We start from the raw sequence: 22,373 nt of genomic DNA, 5'->3' as shown, positions 1-22,373 counted from the left end.
TCGTGCCAAGATCGTTTTGATCTCACCGTCAATCTGTAGACTAGGGCTGTACGATTTTGCCAAAAATCAAAACTGGGATATTTTTCAACCATAATTGCATTTGCGATTTAATTCGGACTTTTCTCTGTATTAACAACAAGCAACAAAAATGGCCTGTAGATAAAGATGTTTGTAAACAAGGACTACTTAAAACAAGAAATGTATTCATCAGAATATCATTATTCAAGAGAACAGCTTTTAATCGAGCTCAACATCAATCCTTGTTGAACCAAAAGTGCAACCAACAAACAGGTCTATGTATTAAAATGTTTGACCGGTACTTAATGCTTTGCTGAGAACATAGCATTAAATATATTACCACCACCTAAATTACGTGCTTCATCCATTAATTGTTGCGTAATTACGTAGTTACGATTTGAATTTTTTTTTTTTTCTTTTATTGCAATTAGATTGCAAATGCGATTAATTGTCCAGCCCTACTGAAGACTCAATAATCATTTTATCTTGGGGCGGAGGTCATTGTGTTATGGATTGATGGCCAAGTTTAGTGTGCTGTAGGTAACATCAACCCTCTTTGACAACTTTTATCTAGGTTTGTGTTTTGCTCACTTCTTTCTTTTACACTCTTTTCCATATTTCTTGGCTTCAAACATGGAATTGTAAATAATGCTCGGGAGCTTTAAGCCAGAACAGAATTGAAAAGAAAAAAGTTATATACCCTTTAAGTAATACAAGAAATAAATGCTGGGAAGCGACCTTTCAAATGAACACTGTCACAGGAACAAATGGTGAGCGTTCCTGCAGCTGTCTGCGCATAAACAGCCGTATTATAAATACGCGTCTCCTGTTGTGGTGGCTCTAAGTTGGTGCTGACATGGGGGGGCTATTATCACTGTCTGTCCCTAGAAATTGACAGGCAGATACCTGAAAATGAGTAAAAGGCTGACTGAAATGTGGACTTTTAATCTTCATCCGTGGTCGTTTAGCAGGTAAAATATTGGCAATAAACACAAAAATACAGACTACAGTCAAAAGCAAAGGCAGCATTATAAAGTGCATGGTGCAGATTGAGGGTGCTGATAGCACGATTGCATCATAAATTGCTGGATAAAGACTGACAAGGGTGGAACTCCTACACATTATTAAGACGTAAAGTCTCAATATCAGCAAGTTACATGTTTACCAGGATAAAAATCTTGATCTGAGATTATCATGTTGTCATTAGTGTGAACATAGGCTGTCTGGAAAAGACACCTAGGTGGAGAGCCAGGGAATATGGCCAACTCCCAGATGGCAATCCACTTGTCGAGCTACCTTCTAGTGTTGGCGTTAAAGTGTTAAAGCAACCACTCTAGACTATTTGAAAGTTAATGTATAGTATAATTACATTAATGAGAAACGTCTTGGAGTTCAAAAGATTGGAGAACTGGTTGAGCGCCTGTGTCCTCGTTGCCCTTCGAGCCTCTGGGATATCCAGCTTGCCTGTGATCATCACATCGTTGGCTCCGTCTTTAGAAGGCAGGAAGAAGACCCTGTCTGTGTAGGTTTTATAGTCCAGGAAGGGGATCCGTCCCTCGCTCAGTTCATTTGTGTGGTCTTCCATTTCAATCATCAGGTCTGAGTGAAAAACAACAAAAGAGAATCATCTTCAAGCCATGTTCAAGCCATTTTATTTCTTTTTCCTTAGTGCAGTGTTGATCTCCCTAAACTACGTTGTTAGAGACAGAGAACAGAAAACATTTCCAGAGAAAAATCAATTCCACATTAAACGATTGCTTTAAAAAAAAAAAAAAAAAAAAAAAAAAACGATTTTGCCAAACAGCTTCACATATTGATGACAGAAGAACATTAAGTGGGAGAATTGAATTAATTACAGTGCAAATAATAAATGCAATCACAGCTATGAAGCACATTACTCTTTATCAGACATTATTAACACTGCTGAGCATTAGCAGCTGGTTCCTGTTACCTGTGAATTCCTTCTTGCAGCGGTCTCTCACGCTCTCCTCCAGGTTCTCCAGCTGGTGCTTAACTTTCTCATATTCTCTTTCTGCCTGTTGACTCTTTCTCCTGAGCAGATACCAAAAGCAAAGACAAGATGGAACTGGATAGAAAATCCGGCAAAATAAAACATTTCAACTACGCTTTACAGCTGCCTTTTTGAAATTCAGATTTTTATTTAAATCAGAAATAGTTTGAATAGCCGCTATGGTATTATAGTACATGACAGTAATTCACCTGTAGCAGTAGACAGAAATGATGATGATGAGCAGCATGGGCACAATAACTGCGGGGATGATTATGTAGAGCGACAAATCGTTCTTCTTTTCATACTGCACCGAGCCGACCACCCACTGTCCTTTTCCAAACTTGATCTGTGGATAATAGAGTGGGGAAACTTACAACCTATAGCAGCAAAAACAGCAACTTGCAAATACATCAATGTGACTCTAGGCCTTTTTCAGCTGAAAACGGTTTTAGTGATGTGCTGATGAGCAAGTGCAAACGTCGGCTTCACATAAGCAAAAACGCATCTGTGTTCTACATAAGGTTTTATTGACCTGCAAAGAAATGTATGTAATCGAAACGATCACATAAATTAAAATATATTATCTTCTATGATCATGTTGACAATAATGTCATTGTTATTTTGACAACTGAAGTTAATTTGTCCTAAATTTAACTGCAGTAACTCAAAACTGCTGTTTTGTGAAAATCATGAACAGTCTGTTAAAAGCCAGCACAGGCAGTTTGTGCTACAGACTGAGGATAAAAAAAATTATCTCGCTGTTTATTGCAAAGCAGAGACCAAAAGTATAGTGATGAGAGTTATGATTTATTGTTAAAATTATCCTCTCTAATTGATGATTTAAACCCCTAAAACTGATAGTATGGCAGGGATTGTTAACGTTGTTGAATTAAGCATTTTCTTTACACTTTGTACAACAAGATCATCAATAAACATCCATAGATTTGAATATACGATTAAACATAATTATTGTGTGCCGTTAAATGCATTAGTTCATGTAACTGGTGCACTGAAGTAGCCTATTTGATTATAAAAGTTGTTTAATTCTCTCCTGGCTGCCAGTGTCAATAAACAAAGGGTGTATCCTCATATTTTCATTTTTCTGCACTTCTAAGAGAATTGAGCACACGCTTGGCGTTTTAAACCATCATCCTGCCAGGGATTGTCCAGTCAGATGCACTGTGTGGCCCTCTAACCCCATGGTTGGTGAACTTTATTTTTTCCTCCCTTTGTTTGCTTGTGATAGGAGGTGTGTGTAGCATCCAGTGGTACACGGCTCATCTGCTTCCAGTGTTGACATGGCTGTCTGGCTGGCACATTTTCCCCTGTCATGGGGAAAAGTGGGTAACTTATGACATTAGCTAAGTTGTTGGCTGTTCTGACGGCTCTTATGGTTTTTGCTCAGGGTATCTAGCTGTCAGAGAATCCGATTTGTGCTCTTCAGTAATTTTGAAGTTCTCGCTCAGTCTTTTAATCTTTTAATCACATACAGCCGCCTTTGCCTCACTGTAAACAGGGGTGTTGGTATGCCCTTCTTGGGGGGGGGGGGGGGGGGGGGTGGTCATCTTCAGGTTGAGGGTGGCCATAAGCTGTGTCCCTCAGAAAAGGTTCTGACTGACCCATGAATTAATTCCAGCATCTTGCCACTTCAGAGAGGAAAGGCTGCATCAGCTAAAAGGCCTCAGGCTTGTTTTGGCAACCCAAGCTGGAAAAAGGCGAGGCTGCAGCGTCCCTCCAGGCAGGAGGTGGATCCCTTGAGGGCCAAGGTGGAGCAGCTTAAGGACCTGTTTGGAGTTCCAGCCACTAGGCCGCCTTTCCAGGGAGACACTTGGGAATTCGGTGAGGATCTGGATGACACGATGTCCATGACTGGCCTCCAATGCGGTACCGCGCGCGAGCTATTTTTAGAAACACAACGTCACGATGACGTCACATCACGTGGTACGCAGTAGGGCATGCTTGCATAGTCCGCCGTTGTTTCGCTGTAAAAGAGACGTGCGTTACCCTTGGTTTTACTCGGTAAACAAATGCTTTTTCCAAATCTAAGACCATAGTTTTTAAACATTGTTGCTATGGAACGTGCAACAGCGACTCGAGTTACGCTGATCGGCCGCATATGAAGGATGTTTTCTTCAAGACTGCCAAGGAGAAATGTGTGTGCTGGGTTCACCGGTGCGGTCGGCCTACACAACAGTTCAACCCGGAAAAAGTTACCAAATTCACCTACATATGTAGCAAGCATTTTGTCGGAGGAAAGGGCACAACCGAACAACATTCTGACCCAATTCCAGCGACATCAAGTCAAGGTAAGAGTATTTTGGTGGCCGACATGTTAATAAAGTAGCGCCTGCTACCATGACAGCATATAGGCTATCATGGTAGCAGGCGCTAACATGATAGCCTGCTACCAGGATAGCTTACTCAAAAACATTTCAAATGAGACAAACATTAAACATATACCCATTCCTGGACGGTGATTGCAAACAACAACAACAAAAAAAACGGCCGACGCTGCCTTGATCGCCGCGCAGGAAAAAAAAAAAAACAAAGCTTACCGTTCATCAACTCGGCCAGTTTTCCAGTCTTTTTTTAAGCCCTCGAACCTCAAGCCATCGTTTGAGCTGAAGGTTGGTGTGTTCTTCGACAGTGCGACCAGTAATCCGTGTGCCTGGGACATCGTCTTGGGAAAGTTTAACGGCTGTAAAGTCGGTCATATCTGTTATCCGTGCGTTCTCTCCTGTATGCGTTCTCTCCTGTATGCCCTACCTAAGCGGCAAAAGGGGCGTTGCTCTTGAGACGGTGACGTCACGTGCGCGGTACCGCATTCTGAATTTCAAACCATTAAGAAGGGGCGTGGCGCCTCCTCAGACTTTCGGGGGCCGGACCTTAGAGTACTGAGGTCAACATGGGTTAGGGGACTTCCCTAAGAAGCGCAGTGAATTCTGAACTTGGGGAGGACTTTTACCTACTGTGGTTAATTCTTCTGGCGGTTCTGGTCAGGATTGCGCTGGATGATGTACCGGCAGCCTGTCCAAGCGAAGCCCTTTGTCCGCTGAGCTCTAGTGGTCCATTCGTTTTAGGACTCATCTTCGCCAACATGCTCTGAAGGACTTAGGCACTGCTGGACAGATCTGAAAGTGTTTTACCACCGTGGCAGGTATGCAAGGACCCTGGCCTCCAGGCGCAGCCCAACCCACATTGCAAGGATTTTACAACTCTGGGTCAGCCACTGGACTGGAAGCTCCCTGTGGATCACTAATCGCCTTGATGACTCGCAGCGGGTGCATTGGACTCCCTTCTCAGCCTCCAAGGAAGCTAGGCGGACAAGACCCTCGGCATCAGTTTCTATTTGCAGCTCCATCACAATCTGGGCAGAAGAGCCGCCCTGTGGCTAGTACTTGGCATCAACCCAGGATGGAACATGTTCCTTCCCACAGAGCATTATAATAAGCTTTATGGCCACCTGCCTAATAACAACACTATGGCCACCTGCCTAATAATAGTCTCCATTATTTGCCAAAACAGCCAAACATTTACTAAATCCCTAAAGGAGTGCTGGGGCATCTGACATAAAGTCGTTAGCAGCAGATACTTCAAATTGCAGGATGGGTCCTCCTTGAAACGGACGGTTTTGTCCAGAACATCCAATAGTTTAGTTTAGAGGCCAAGTCAGCATGTAAAACTTGTTGTACTTGCTGTCCTGAGCCATTTTTTTCTTTGTGAAAGGACACATTATCCTGCTTAAAGCGCACACAGCCGTTAGAGAATACCGCTACCATTAAAGCATGAAAATGGTCAAAGTCTGTAAGACTGTAGGACCAAAGGTTTCCCATCAGAAGACCGTCCAAAGCATCATACTGCCTCCTCTGGCTTTCCTTCTTACCCGTGTAAATTTTCCCATTTATAACCCATCAACTCGTTCATTTGCGACCTAAAATGTTCCAGTCTGTAACTGGATCCCCTCTGAAGAGATGATCAATGCAACGTCACCTGTCAGTTGTCATAATGTTATGTCTGATCCATGTATGCTCTCTTTTCTTATTGCAGAACTCTTGTACTATTGATAGTCCAGTCATCTTACTTAATTATGCAGCGCAGAACAGCTGCAGAAATGAAACAATAGCTCACTTTTAGGTACTACCCATTGGAGAAATTATTCATCACCATTGTGGGTTGGATATAATTGAATGTAATTATAGGGGCCTGTAGCTACAGAGAAATTATTCAGCTTGAGAGAAGGAAAAAAAATGTCACAAGATGTATAGAGGACATGCCAAGAGAACTACAGCCAATATTCATAATGAATAGCTGCTCTCATCTGCAAGTCTGTATATGGGTCTGGAATTTAGCATAAAACATTTACTCAAGTGATGTTACTTGGTGCAAATTTGAGGAACGTGTACTTTGGATTTTTTTTCTGATGTTCCAATCATACTCCCTCTCCTCTGCCAAGAAAACTCATTAAATGCTTGTTTTCATGTCATAGTTACAAAGACTAAGAGTTTGCACAGAGAGCCTTTGTCAAGTTCATACAGTAAACATCTTTATACAGGGTGGATATACAGACAATAAGTTTATTTATTTAGCTTTACTTTGACTTCAGATTGTTTTAAAATAATTGTTAAGTTCAAATATTAGCTGCATACAGTAAATAACAAAAGTGTCATTTTAAATGGGATTTCTTTTCTGACAATGTCTCAAGTTTATATTGTAAAAAAAAATATTATATGGAAACTATACCAAACGTATACTCAAGCCAAATTAAAAACTGTTGAAGCAATTCTTGTTTATTTTACCTCTAACCAAGAATATTACCATCTATGTATTAGTTAGTAATTATTTATTGTATTTATTAATGTATTCATTAATTTATCGATTACAACAAAGTAATATGATCAATATCTAAAAAAAAAAACTTTCGAGGTCATATATCATTGTATAACTCTCAAACAACAATTTGAATTTGTCCTATTGTTTGTTCAGTAATTTATAAGTTCAAGATATTGGCTTTACAATAATATTGACTTTCTTGTAACGTATTTGTTATTTCATACGGGTATTTTTAAAAATCTGTAAGGCTTTACAAACAACCAAGTAATCAATTACAGTGATACAGGACGAAGCTCTCTGCACAGATCAGCCTGATAATTATCATTTTAAGCATTAATGGAAATAAAAAAACATAACGACGGTTGTTTTCCATTATGCTGAACTTGTCTTCCATGTTTGAGCCTTTGGTTTTTATTTGCTCTTACCATTAGCTCCAGCAGCTCAGGGCTGGTGTCTCGACGCTGCCGTCTGGAGCGAGCGCGCGGCGTGGTGGAAGGTGGGTCCAGGAACAGCTTGTCATCCTGAAGCGTGTTGACTTGACACTGAACGTCTCCCACAAATGCTTCGGCTTCTTTGGCGGTCATAGCTCTGGAGAATCCCCGACCCTGCAGGAGAAGAGCAACACAAACAGCAGGGGAGAAAAAAATAATTACTAATATTAGATACATCACATAATGAGCACCATGAGCATTATTCTAGGCTTTTTAATTAGAAAAGTGGAAACTCTTAACAGTTCCTTGCCATTTAAGGATTGGAAGTAATTAAAAGTAATTTAAATTATTGAAATTATGGTTGCTGCAAGCATAATTACAAGCTGTTACTAACTTAAGAATATCAACTTTGCACTTATCAAATCAAATCACAGAGTCTGCAGCAGAGTCAACAAGTTAAACCTGTATATAATTTTAACAATAAAATTATATATAAAATAGTTTAGGTACACTGCATCTAAAAAACTAAAAAGGTCTCAGATGTTTATTCTGACCTGATCTCCCTGATTTAACTGAAATGTTAATCGACAGACTGTCTCAAAGCTTTTTCACAATTATTAGCTAAGTAAGAAATTGCAACAATAAGCAGAATAAATCAATTTAATCCAATTCAGTTCAGTTTATTTATATAGCACCACTTCACAACACAAGTCGTCCCAAGGCACCTTTCAAAACCTAAATTGAATCAAAGCAAACCGACATATTCCAAGTTAATTAAATACAATTGATCCCAGTTATCAAACAGTTGAGCTAATTATTCAAATTGGATAAAAGGTTTTCTATCCAAGGACGCTGATCAACATCAAATAATGTTTTTAGAAAGATGTAAAAATTAGAACAAAATATGTTAATATAATAATAAGCTTATCGAACTAATATAGGCAAAGTTTAATTTTACTCATGACGTGTGAATGTAAAAGTATTACTTAGGCCCAAACATGTGCATTTGTGTATTTTTAATCCATCAGGTAAATTTATTTTTAGCTCAGGACCACATTTAACAAAAATCTCTTATGACCTACTTGTACTTAGATTTTCTAATGTCCTACAGTATCTACAGTATAACACAAAACAGCCAAGACCTCTGTTGTTCTAAACTGTTCTCATACATAATGTATATTTATGAGCTGCAACACAATTTGCATTTATCATTTCAAATCAGCACTTAAAGATCACAATTGCACTATTAATTGTGCAATTTTTATCCGCAGCACAACTGAAAACGATATGAGCTGCTAAGTAATGTAAACGTGTATAAAACTGTAACTCAGCATTCTTTTTTCTTCATTTGAATTCTATTGTCAGATAATGAAGCAATTTGTCTTAATTTCTTTGGACAAAACAGTTTGCTGGCATGACGGCGGTGTATACTCACGGTGACGATGATGATGCTGGTCTCAGTGATGACCTTCTTGGGCAGCTCGTTGAAGGTGGGGTCAGCATGGTAGTCGAAGGGCTTCAGCTCCTTCATCCAGTTGTCCAGCTGGATGTAGGTGGTGACGCGCTGGCTCTCAGAGCGGTTTATTGATGGAGACTGAAACTGGATGACGGTGTCGTTCCTCTCGCGGGCATGCTGAATTGTACCAACATGGGAGTTTTTCAAAAAGACATGACCAAAATGAATGAATGAGACAGGACACAAATGAAAACATAACAGTATTCAGCGTACAGAGCTATTGATCGGGATTAGACATTCAAAAGTAAACAGTGGGTGTTGAAGGGCTTCTGTTGTTTGCTGGAAGAAAAACCTGTTTTTGTGCAATAAAGAGGATGAAATTATGCACGTCTTTTAAATCAGTCTATTAAGACTCCAACCTGCTGTAGAGAACAACAGCTGCCGCCGATGAGTCAGGAATCAGAGCATCTCCTCTACCGGCAGTTCAACGCTGTGTTAAACTTCTTATGCTTTGTTTTCTTTACTTTCTGTCGCTCACTGAATGTTTTGATAATGGACCGAAAAAGACGACGGCAGCTAAACTCCATCACAGTTTACATTTACAGGAGAAGGCAGGTGTGTCGTAATTTAAGTAAATTCAAACCAACTGTAAGCTTAAATTAAAGGCTCCTTTGTGTGACTTTCAAGTTGTTTGCCGTAAATCTAAATGTCTCCACCTGACTTCATAAAAACAAGGGAATTTACAGCTTTTCTTTGCACTCTAGTTTTAATCCCACCATAGCTACTAGTAATTTAATCAAAACCCATGTGTTAAAATTGTTTATCTAAACACCAATAATTTTTTCCCACATTAAACAACTTTCATGTATATAATTAACATGTATAATTAATCATTTTATATAAACATAGCTCTGTGCATTCAATAATAAAGTCTGGTTTCATATGAAGCAAAATGTGTGACTGTTTTGTTCAAAGTAACAGCAGTCTAGCATCTCTAACCAGATAAATGTATTTGGTGAATATGATATTTTTACATGACAAATAATTTACTAGTTGGTGTAGTAGTAGTTGGTGTAAAAGAAAACCAAAAGACCCAACAGAAAGAACATGTATGTTGCAGATTTTGTGTAAATCATATATTAATTGAAAGGTGCCTTGTTCAAAATAAAGGCAGAATGGAGTTCTATCGGTGTCATTCTAATTCAGTAAATGTTGACTTTAGTTCATTAGGGTAATCTGAAGGAAATGTGTTGTTCCAGATACTGTTCAGAATGGCAACGTGTTTTGATTAAAATGTTGATGGGAAAGAGGAAAACATAAGGAGGTGCTGAAATGATGGGCATTTCAGCTAAAATGACCTCGAGTGATTTAAAATGGAGAGCTAAGCAAAGACGTGCCAGAAAACAGAAAACCACCTTTAGAAACTACAGGATGATCACAGAGGGTCTATAGTTGCCAGAGAGGACTATGATAATTTGAGGACGCCTATGCAAAGTCACAATGTAAAGAAAAAGAAAAAAAAAAAACAAGGATTTGAGCTGAAGAACGAATTTTCTGGCCTAAAGACAAGTGCTGCAACATGTTGTGGACTACTGAAAGCAATTGTTCTTTTTAGGTCTGGGATCACAAATACAGGTTGCTAGTTCTTAATTTATATACCTCTCAGTCTAACAGAGGTATAGAAATATCCACATTAAACAGCTGATATGCAGACTTCAGAGGTCTGTGTTTTAAAATGAAAAGTACTATGGGCTCTTTAAAAAAAAAAAGGAAAACACTTGTTCACTAACCTGACCTACAAATAAACATGGTTTACCACATGCCAGCAGCCATAATGAGTGTGCATATTTGGGCTTAGTTGGATGGACTTAAACCAAGAGGAGCTTATTAAATAGAGCAGTCAAAGCCTTTGAGATAACACTCTACACCCAGTGCTAGTCTGTGCTGGCCAGAAGTATTTTCCAATTTCTGCCCAGGAACTTGGCCCAGGAACAAAGTGGTAAAGTTTAGCACAGCTGTATAATCTTGTGAAACTTTAAATCTGGTTTTACATTTAGGTCTTTAAATAAAATGAACTGAATTACTATAGAGCAGAGCTGCCCGGGACACAGATGGGTAAACGGCAGCAAGCTGTGTGAAAACTTTCTGGCTCAAGTTTCTTGGCGGAGTCAGATCAACCTAATTAAGCCGGTCAAGGAGCATAGTTACTCTTTTGTGAGATTGAAACAATTTGTCTATTGCCTTGTAATTAACAGGTTTTATGGAGAGTTTCTGACTGCTGAAAGAAAGGAAGAATGGAAATATACAGTTCATTCAACAAGACTGATAGTAAAATCTGAATTAATCGTCAGTGAAGGGACTGAGCAGTGAGGAATGATTGTGAAAAAGATAAGACCGAAGAAGAGAAATAGGGGTTAAGAAATATAACACAGACCTCGACAGCTGATAAGCCGTCTCCCTGGACCTTCATCACAGCAGTCTGGATTAGGTCAAAACCAGAGCCGGTGACCACAATGTTCCTCCCACCACTAAAACAGAAATCAAACAGTAAATTAGGTCATCTGGATTCTCAGCCACACAGAGTCAAGATTGAACATACATAAAAAGAGTGAATTACAGGAACACAGGCATTTTAATGAAACCCAAAGTGGTTTTACAGCTCGTTCTTTCAATACGTTCCACGTTACTCTCAGATTTTGGAGGAAAAACAGCAACTGTTTAAGCAAAAGATGAAACAGTTTATTACACAAAACATTTTGAGTCTTATTGCTTTTTGAAGTCGGATTCACTTCACAGAGTTCAAAAGTTCAGCCCGAGTCTTGTTCTCTTGTTGTTTTCCTCACTTTAATGGTCTTCATTACATTTCCACATCGCTTCCATTGCAGAGATTTAGGCATCAGCAGCTCTGGCAGGATGATGACTGTTAGGGCCAGAAAATTGTATCTCCTAAAGCCTTCAAAACAAGACAACACTTTACAGAGAGGCTGTCAGCTGGTACTGAAAAGTGCTTGGAGCAGAGTGCTAACATATTATTGATTTCAGTTAGAAGATAATGTAGGTCGTATTCACCCTCTGAGAAAAGTAGCCATTTGTTAAAAACGGAGGTATGCATTCATAAAAATGGGGATCGTAAACCAGAAGGTACAGACATACTTTACTAAGTGAAAACATCCGTTATTGTTTGTGGTTGTCTTTAGGATTCATTACCTGGTGATCATGAAACTGTGTTCAATAGCGGTTTATCCTTTTAATACGCCCTACCCATTAGACAAATAAGATCATTTGTAACATGTACAACTTAAAACCCCTTTCCCCAGCAATTTCTATCAATAAAAACATATCAACAGCCTGAGGTGTGTATACCTTTCAAGGAAAGACATGTCAGGAGTTGTCTGTAATAACATGTCTGTAATACTCTGTTTATAGTTACAATGTGCTTAAGGCTGTCTCCGACAGGCACATGTTGCTGAATGTAACATGTGAGTTTTTTTTTTTGGCAGTATGAGTATAGCAGTGTGCTCTTTAATAATCTGAAATGTTAGTTTGTTGTCCTGAGACTATTTGTTTCCCACCGATCAGCTCGAAGACGAGCCCTCGGGCAGAAAAACGTAGCAGTTTGTCTCTTGAATTCCTTTAAAACATACTTGTCATCAGCTATAAAACGGAGCTGATTTAGTTTCCCTTATGAATTCTTTCAGGGTTTAACTGCAGTTGAACATTTGCTTTTAGATGCCGCATCTGCTCCTCATGGAGGTGTAACTTTTTCTGCAAAGTCTGGCATCTTAAAGTATCTTTTATACTAAGTTTATGTGTTTTCTCATATGTTCTGTGATTCTGGTCAAGGATAAACACAGCGGCGTTTGAACTTTATTACATTTTGTCACATCACAACCACAACCTTTGGTCAACTTTCCTGGGACTGTGTATGATAGTCATAGACCAAAACATAACAGTGCAATAACAATATCCAACAATATTAATTCATCACCGAAAAGAGAAAGTCTGTTTGATCTAAAATGTTTGTTCTATTTTTCCCCCGCCCATGAGGAACACAGTAGTTGGTCACAGGTTTGGAGAAATGGATGGAGCTTTTTACTTGTAAAAAAATTGAAAAACAAGGAATTTTTCTACGCACAATATTTCACTACTTTGTGTTGGTCTGTGACATAAAATCCCCATAAAAAGACAATGGTGGTTGTAATGTGACAAAAGCTGAAAACACTCAAGGGTTATAAATAGTTTTGCAAAACAATATATGTAAATTAATTTTCCTCTCCAATGTGAAATAAAAGCTGTGAAAATTTGGCAGACCTGTTTGTGATATTTAGTCCACAGTAGGATGCTGCAAGTTTAGAGGACTTGAATAATTGTACAAAGGTTAATTGCAAAAACACTACAACTTATTTCTGAGTCCATATGAGTCCCTTCAAAAAGCTACTTTACCAATCTCTGCAACAGAAGAGATGTGTAAATCTCTGTCATGATTAATACTCGGAAAGGCTAAAAAGAACTATAAAACAATCAATTTTCCATGAAATTCTATCCAGGCTGTGAAAGCACATAACACCATAATATGTATATCAAACAGAACCAGATCATATTGTACTGTGACCAAACATGCATGCTTTTGTTGAACTGACCAGACGAAGCTTCCTCTAGGCTGGTGGTCCAGCACGATTGGGTTGTCCAAGTATTGGAAGGCATCTTGGAGTGGTTTTATGGTTCCCTTGCCATACTGAATTTTGACGGTGAGAATGTCGGACGGCACCTTGTCCAATCGATATTCACCTGTCCTGCAGATAATATCCGTTCCAAACTGCTCCCTGCCAAGACAAGGACAAAGCTCAGTACATGGTGTCTGTAGGGTGGGCGGGAGGCGGGGGGGCGGCAAAAGGTCGCAGTGCAGTGCAAGCCAACATGGCAGCTACTTGACAGTTTGTTAAATCCTGCCTCTGCTACTTCTCTTGCTTGTTATTTTTCCTGTTAGCTCTCCCTGAAATATGCAGTGGATTTTGAAGGAACATTAGCAGCCACGAGAGTGAGACTGTGTAAGGGGGAAAAAAAAATCTTCTTACGCACATTTCTACAGCTAAGGTTAATTGAATTTTTACGTTATTTATGGAAAGGTCTATCTATGGGCTTTAGGTTTGAATAGCAGTTAGCCATTTCATCTGAAAGGTTAGTGGCAAAAACTAGAATCAAAATGCAATCCTTACACAGCACAGTCCACGTCTCCAACTTTAACCTGGACATCCTCCTTACTGCCGGTTTCCAGAAAGGTCCCAGTGATGGTAATAAGCGTGCCCCCTGCTTTAGGCCCTTTAGAAGGCTTCACACCCGTTGGAATCGGGTCCTAGGGAAAGAAGGAAAGCAGGGTTGTTTATAAACAAGTACTACTTGAATAAATGCACATATCTATTTTGTAAGGACTCACAAACACGCAGGCACCAACCCACAAGCTCGTACAACCACGGGAGCCTAACACACAGATAACAGTGTTGCGGCATAAACATCCTTCCTCTCAGGCTCCTCGAACAACCCCCACCCGCTCTAATCAGAAGCCTTCGGCCACAAACCCATACAAGCGCCACATCTGACTCCATATGCCGTGCAAACAGTGTGGAGGAGGCTATTCCCTTGTGGGGAAAAGGCAGTGATATGAAAGGCCACTTAAAAAGATAAGCTGTGACCTCATAAAGCGTTGTAAAAATGACTGAGGTCATGTCATTCATTGATGAAAATGAAACACACACATGCATTACAGCGTTTTAACGGAGAAGCACACATCTAGGAACGAGAACTTATAATCTTGTTCCAGTTTTCGGGGAATGCACAGAGACTTGCAAAGATATTCACATCCCTTGAACCTTCTTCTCCTTTAACCACTTTACATTTAACCACTACTTTGTGTCGGTCTTTTACAAAAGAAAAACCAACAAAATACACTGATATGCACATTGATAAAATGGCTCATCCTTTTGCATAGCACTGTGAAATTTTAAGTAACTAAAAATAAAAGGTATCCTATAATAATAATCACCACAACATCTTAAAATATTACCCCTTCTCAAATAAATAAAAGAAGGCTGAATTGTAGCTGATCAGCTGAGTGCAGTTGTGTGCTCACCCTGTAGGTGAAGTCCATGTTGGAGATTCCTCTTTTCCCCCCATTCACCTCTACCTCCACTCGACCCGAAACAGGTGAGGCTACAGGTCCAATCACACACACCACACTGGACAAGTCCAATAAAAAAAGTTACAAGGTGGGAAAATATTTTAAACATAGAGCATAAGATTTTTTTCTGATTTTTTATTTGATCTTTTTTTTTTTACTTTTTTAGGACTGTTTGTAATCAGCCTGCAAGTCGCAAGTCTACTTTTATATGGAAAATGTCTGATAATGCAAGATCACAGTTCAGTTTCAGGTGTTGAGTTCACCAAATAAAAAAAATGGGACTGCATTACAATATGAGAGAAAAAACATTTAAAAAATAAAGAAAAGCAAATGGTAAATTGCCATTTCAACACAATGAGTAAATATTTCAGGACCACAGGCTAAGTAATTATAAAAAGTAGTTCAGATTCGTTTGTCTGACTGGCTGGCTCTGTTGCTGTGGGATTACTTTACATATCTCAGCATTTCAGTGGAAGCCATGTCCACATGTTCAGCTGACCTAAGGGGAAGTGTGTTGTATTGATATATGATTCAAGTGAACACAGCAAGCCTCATTCAGGCAAACAGGTGGGCCACGACATCAGAATGAGGAGCTCAAACCAAGCCCACTTCAACCTGAAAAAAAAAACAAAACAACGCAGCTAACAACGAGAAGAGCAGTCGTTTTAGCAACAAAAGTGAGTGATTTAAGACTGGAAGACCTCCATCTGGTCACATAAATCCCGGTTTATGTCTCATCATGCAGATGGTGGGGCGAGGATTTGTTGTAAATGAAGCTCCATCCTGCCAGGTGTCAACTGCTCTGGCAAGTGGCTGTTTTCTGTTTTATAGACCATTTGCACGAAGTGAGCACTTTTAAACCCAGCTGTGACTAAAGTGAATTTGGTGAACTTGGGTAATGCAATTATCTTTTTAACAATGCCCTGCCAAATAAAGCGCCTGCAGGAGGAAGGGAATAAACCATATAAAATCTGTCCAGAGCGGGTAAGATCTTGCTGAAATAATACCAAAACTGGTCTGAAAACATTGTCCTGTTTGAGAAGGTTACCAAATACAAAGTACAGTGTTGAAAATTATAACCGTTGACTGAAATTTAACTTTTTCTGTTTGTGGTTAAATTTCTTTCCATTATTTTACGAAGAAAATCTCTTACTGTCGATTATTGGACTCTCAACTCAAGCATCAACAATCCCACTTTCATGCACAGAAAAATTATTAAAGGTATATTAAAAAATTATATGTTATTAATTTAACCAGAATAAATAACCATAAAGAAAGAGAGGACGACCAACTCCTGAGCTCACAGATCTGCTTCAAACAAGTGGGAGAAATGTAACCCACTCTTTTCAATCGGAGTGGTAGCCTATACCCAAAAAGACTAGTTATTCTAAAAGACGCTGTGTTTTTTATATTACATATTACATTTTGAAGTCCATCTTTAATACATTATTGCGTAATGTAGCGTTACAGATCAGCTAAAAAAAGACATTTTAAAAGATCAAATATTACTTTATGCTAAATATTCTTTTGTTTTTCTTGCTATTGTTGAATAGTATTGTTGATTAATAGTTGATTAAAGGATAGTTAAAAGTTGTTTTAAACTACTAAATGTTTAACTTAAGGTCAAACTTGAAATATTAGAGTCTTGGGCTCACATATTTGAACATTTGACTCCAGAGGCGTCAGTGCCTCACCAGTCACGTACCTCGCTGCTCGTCACTGACTGCACAAGTTTTGGCTCAGAGAGCATTCAAGCCCTCCGTTTAATGTCACCGAACATGAAGTATTTTAGCACTTAGGTTTTTGGCAATACCAATAAATCTCCTTTTTTTTTCTCCAAGGTTTGAGAAAATAAGACAAAATCGTTAAACTTTATATTTTGAGAAAAATTGTCATTTTGAATAATTATAGTTTTATCACATCAATTAGTCACAGAGCCCTAATCTATACGTCAGGAACCATTCTAGCATCACTGCAGTTTTCCTTTCAAACAGTAGATGTCGCTACAGAAAACATTCCCCCACTATTAAACAAAGGGTAGCAGAAGAAGAACCTAGAGGTAGTACACCTATACAAGTGGTATTTTTAGGCTTTGTTTGAAGTTTATCTAAGCAATAAATACTCTTTCAGAGGTTTTGTTCAGCTTTACACATGTCTGTTAAATCAAATGTGCCTTCAGACTCTTACAGTTTGGCGACTCTAGGTCAAACCTCACAAAAATTATGTCCATGACAGGCACAGAAACACTCCGTTGTTTGTTTTGTTGTTTTTTCTTCTGGGACACATTCTTCTGAATTCAACTAAGGTAACCACATATTTCCCATTATACAGTTATAGCACTATATTATGATGTTTTTTTCCAATAATGTTTCAACAAAAAAACAAGTAAGACGTTTTAATACCTGTTTCCCATTACATAGAGGCTATGTTTTACACATCCTTTCAGCAAAATAAGTATTAGTGAAAATATTGCTCTTTTTATACTTTTAAGTTTAAATGTCTTTTACATGCGTTCGTAAGCAATCCTCCAAGTTTATTTTCAGGCCAGGGATTCCAGTTATTAGTGCTGTGGAAATAAATTTAACATGGGATTTTTGGCCCCTTGGTCAGCTCGAACCGTTCACTGGAGATGAATTTCAATGAAGATGCTGAATGTTATTTGTTGTTTTACATTTACTCAAAAAGCAATACACAGTGCCTATCTCCTTTTAGAAGACTTTTTACTAAATCAGCCTGTGTCTCCTGACCCTCAGATCAATACAGTTGTATAATGAGCTCAATCACATGCAGGCGTGCCACAGTGAGGACTGGGGTAAATATTCCAAGTATAGAGATAGTTCAAAACAAAGATTTAGGACAATGACATTTCAATATTTTGTCACATCTCCTACATTCCTAAATTAAAGGGTGTTTATGGTCCAGCTCATAAGATGTACCGGTACACCTTACCTTGTGGAGACCGAATACTTGTCCCCCTGATGGACACACGGCGCGCCGACAACGGTGATGCTTTTGATGTCCTCCTTATGAATACCAAGGTTGGATCCATGGATGGTAATGGAAATGCCACCATGTATGGGCCCGTAAAGAGGGGTGATCTGAAAGGGGAACGTTTAAAGGGAAGATTTGGACATTTATAGAGAGAACTAAGTTAAAATGAACAAAGATTTACTGATTCTGCTTGACCATGCTTGTTTTCTGGTTAAAGCCATGGTAAAAAAAAAAAAAAAAAATCATATATTGTATGAGCCATGTGTATATGCACATGTATCAGGGATTAACCAATTAGCAGAAAAGTATTTATTACATGTAGCACTTCTTCTAATCTGTGTAGTACGACCCACTTGAACTCACCAAACCTCAGTATAATATGTTCGGATTGTCAAATTGAAAGAAAATGATGGATTTAGATGTTTTTAAAGTTTGGTGTGCTTCTGTAGCCACCCCACACCTAACTCAATACTTTGTACAAACATCTTGCTTCGCAAATACAGCTGCAAGTTGCAAATTAAGTTCAATTAGACTGGGAGCACCTAGAAACATCAGTTTTGAAGAATTGCCACAGATTTAAGTCTGGACTTGGACTGGGCCACCCCATCTATGATCGAAGCACATTCCATGGTAGTTCTGGCAAGGTGTTCATGGTCAAAGTCCAATCAAAAGGTGAAAATTCATGTTTCCAGCCCTTGCAGCTACTGACATGTTATCTTCCTTGATTGCCCTGTATTTAGCAGCTTTCCTTTTTCCATCAACACTTCCCTGCTGAAGAAAGGCATAGCCCAAAGATTATGCCGCCACCACTATTAATTAATATCTAACCCTGCTTTAAACTTTTCCAGAGCCTTATCCCCAACCTGTCTGCTTTTCATCATGAGAACTAATGATTTCTATTAAAACACTAGAATTTACATTGTAATTAACAGGTGGACTGTATTTCCTTATTACTCTGAAGGCAGGTTGTTGGCACCAGATTTTTCCGGAGCACTAATGCAAAGGTGGCTGAATACAAATGCACTCCACACATTTGTGTTGGTCTGTCATATTGAAATAATTTCCCTCTGTTATCATTAAAGTATTTCTGATTCATATACACTTTTTTTCAGGCTTGTTTTTTTTTTTTTTGCGTATTGTGTGACTAAATGTGGAGCGGCTACAAAGGTTTGGATAGTTGCAGGGCATTGTTTATATGACCAGATAAGGTCAGGATAAGCAGACAGGATTCACCCTCTGGGATGCTTAACTCAGAGTGACTGGTGGAAAAATCAACCCGCTGACACCTAAAACAATCCTGCCAATGCCATTTAACAACAGTATTTTCGTCAACCAATATATCCTTTTGTCTGTTTAATGTCTGCCGATAGCCTCTGTCTGAGTTATATCAACACAATTACTGGTTGTTTTTTGTGTCAATGACAAAAAAGGCACCAACAACCAAGTACGCAAACAAAATATTGATCCAATCTAGACACAATGGGGGAACATTCCGGCATGCATGCAAGGAGACTACCAAATCTCCTGTCAACACACAGATGAGACAGACAACACAGCCAATAAACTGGTCCAATCAATAAACCAATCCCAAAGATCGGCGTGTTCCGCTTTTCCCAGGCTGTAGAGGAAGACACAGTTTCACATTTCAAAACACAAATTTGAGGTCCAGCGCTTCTTACCCTGGTGATCTGAGGGTTCGGGCACTCAGTGTTCTGTAGACCTGTGCAGACCTCCTCGTACACACATGCCTTCTGCCTGTCACACCATACACACTTGTACTTTGGGTCAGCGTACTTGCAGAGGCTGCAGTCCTGCCTCCCCACGGAGCAGTTGTACAGAGTGACTGAATCACAACAGAGTCAATTTATACAGCCGTTGTCAAATTCACATTTACATATAACTGTACCTATCAGCTTTATCTGTCTTTATCTGTAATTTATGTTTTAAATTTGAGATTAAACATAGCCTAAGAAATGCACCGTTCAGAGTGCTGTCCATCTTCTTGCCAGTCTCCTTGTCCTTCACGTAGAAAAGGACGTTGGTCTCTGGTGACTTATCATAGGAAAACTGAGAAATTGAAAACAGAATGAATAAATACTATAAGATCCAGTGATTTATTACATTTAAACTTCTCTCTGAAAAAAAAACAGTGTAGGCTGCTGCTGCTGCCGCCCGGTGCTGAGGGAAAAAAAAAAAGAAAGAAAATCATACCCAGTCTGGCAGATTTTCAGCGGAGGAAATCAATGTAGGAGAAAGAACATAGCTGGGGGCAAGGTACGGTTTGAGTTTCCCAATCAAAGAATTCAAAATGTGGAGAGACGCAGCGAAAATAACTCAAACAAGTGGAGCCTGCCCATTAGAGGGAGCTAGAGAATATCAAAGGGCTGTGAAAAGCTGCTAAGAGGTGATTTCATTTATAATTATGCAACACACAGAATGCTTGGCATAAAAACAAAGTATGCACGTATGCTGATGTGTGGCAAATAAAACTGAGGCTTTGCTACAGTATATGGTGTTGCTTATGTAACAATATAAACCGCACTCTAAGAAAAGGCTAAACAACTTAGCTGTAGCTTAGGAGCTGTAGTTAAGTGGAGGATGATCTCAGCTGAAAGCGAAGGAAGCAACAAAGGTGTTGTGCTGTATATACTGTTGTGATATACTCACACTGAAGCCCTCAAAAGTGTAGGAACCCGGCTCGGATGTGACCTCTTCCTCTACGTTTTTCATCAGCTCAGTGCCGATGGTGAAAACACGACCCTGCATGGCCACAAGGGAGAAAACACCAAACTTACACAGAATGATATATCTCAAGGTTTACTTCATTAATATTGAAGCTTATTTTGAATGAAAACCCAAAATTCTGTTTTTAAGCCACTCGGATTGTGTGCCTATTGGTTCCCACCGTGGTACCTTGATTGATAAATTAAATGCAAAATGTACTCTCATCTCAAAAGCGGAATTTGGAAGACTAAGCAACAGTCCGGTGATTTCTCTCCTTGGCCCGGCTAAGATGTTCCTGGTGCTGTCTCTGGTTCAGGAATGACTTAAGGAATGTGAGAACTGTGGCTCATGTCATCTGGGTGTGGCGTCTCTTAAAGCTCTGACTCCAGCTGCAGGCCACACTTTCTAAAGATCCCCCAACCACTTCCATAGCCTTCTACCACACTTTTTCCTTCCACTTAACTTTACCAGTAATATGCTTGGATACAGCACTCTGAACAGCCAGTCATTATGTTGGCCATAACATAACAATTGTGTATTAAAAATGTAAAGAAACAAAAGCTTGAAATATATCCCTCGGTGTAATCAATCTATATGAGTTTTTCTTTTTGGAGTTCTAAAGCATCTTTTGAGACGCAACTGTAGGTAAATACTACTTTCATCAATTTTCACCTTATGTTTAAGTATGGAAAACGATTATACAAGCAGACTGTTCAAGCCTCCCACACTGAAATAATTATACGTTAGTAAATTACAGGTAGCTTTATAGATCCTTCAGTATCAGATGGCATCTTAAAGCACACATAAGTGGAAAGTTTGCTCATAAAACTTAACTTGGCTAAACACGCAAAGTCTCAATCAGAAGTTATGACTAAAGAGGCAGAGGGAGTCCACCATTAATCAGAAGGTAGGTGCTTCATCCCTGGCCAGTCTAGTCCACATGTCGGCATTTTCTTAGTAACACTGGTAAATCTCCTAGTTGCCCCTGATGTATCAGTGTGTCTGTGATAGAAGAAGTGCTTTATATAAGACATAAAAACACGGCATACATGCGTATGAATGTGGATTGTGTTTTAAGCACTTTGAGTGGTCAATAATACTATCTGAGTGCTACATAAATACAGTACATTTACCATTTCGCTTTCCTGTAATGACTTCCTGTTGCGATTTAGAGGATTAATGGAATTTAGCACACCCAGCCTCTGTTGTCTCTTTGTGCTTTCTTAGAAAGTGTAGTTTTTGCTTTTTACCAAAGCAAAAAGTGCATATTTAATGATTTACAACTTATTCACTGTATCCGTTTCCAAAAACAATCAATGGTGCATAGACAGTCAACATTACCATGTAGTTGCTTAAGTTGATCCCTTCAAAATCGATCTTTTTCTTGAAGCCCACTGGGATCAGACCCGGGTCTGGATTCTCAAAGAGAGGACACTCTGATCCCTGAAAAAACATCAAAGCCGGTCAGACACGCCCTCTTTAAATGATCTGCATTTCAAACATGCAAACCACTTAACAGAAGACCTCATCTGTGGCAACAGATAAGTGTATCACGGGAACATCTGCTGACTTGTAAACTGATATCTTCCACCCTCAGCATTTGTTATGGAAGATGTTGGCAGCTGATTGAGGGATTTGCGTTTTTATTAATTTTCAGGAAGACTGTGCAGTGCTCGGCTTCTGCATCACGTGTCAGGATCAGATACAGTGTTTGCAAAAGTGTTCATACCCCATGCA

The 22,373-nt window shown here is 39.2% G+C and overlaps 1 protein-coding gene across 3 annotated transcripts in view; it reads right to left on the bottom strand.

The window, feature by feature from the left end:
• Positions 1-22,373, bottom strand: part of plxnb2b (plexin b2b) — a 167,425-nt gene that overhangs the window by 21,836 nt on the left and 123,216 nt on the right. For all 3 annotated transcript variants that reach the window (XM_012864140.3, XM_036132505.1, XM_036132504.1), the window contains exons 11-24: positions 21,978-22,079; positions 20,580-20,672; positions 19,892-19,979; positions 19,592-19,755; positions 17,871-18,019; positions 14,874-14,979; positions 13,963-14,099; positions 13,387-13,569; positions 11,181-11,274; positions 8,726-8,923; positions 7,285-7,464; positions 2,239-2,375; positions 1,970-2,070; positions 1,388-1,617 (exon numbers count right to left, since the gene is read on the bottom strand). In XM_012864140.3, the coding sequence (XP_012719594.2) occupies positions 1,388-1,617; positions 1,970-2,070; positions 2,239-2,375; positions 7,285-7,464; positions 8,726-8,923; positions 11,181-11,274; positions 13,387-13,569; positions 13,963-14,099; positions 14,874-14,979; positions 17,871-18,019; positions 19,592-19,755; positions 19,892-19,979; positions 20,580-20,672; positions 21,978-22,079 (1,962 nt within the window). The remainder of the gene's footprint in view (positions 1-1,387; positions 1,618-1,969; positions 2,071-2,238; positions 2,376-7,284; positions 7,465-8,725; positions 8,924-11,180; positions 11,275-13,386; positions 13,570-13,962; positions 14,100-14,873; positions 14,980-17,870; positions 18,020-19,591; positions 19,756-19,891; positions 19,980-20,579; positions 20,673-21,977; positions 22,080-22,373) is intronic.

This window comes from Fundulus heteroclitus, unplaced genomic scaffold, assembly GCF_011125445.2.
Source record: "Fundulus heteroclitus isolate FHET01 unplaced genomic scaffold, MU-UCD_Fhet_4.1 scaffold_52, whole genome shotgun sequence".
Taxonomy (NCBI): domain Eukaryota; kingdom Metazoa; phylum Chordata; class Actinopteri; order Cyprinodontiformes; family Fundulidae; genus Fundulus; species Fundulus heteroclitus.
The sequence above is the reverse complement of the archived record's forward strand: the minus strand, read 5'-3'. Positions and strand labels throughout refer to the sequence as shown.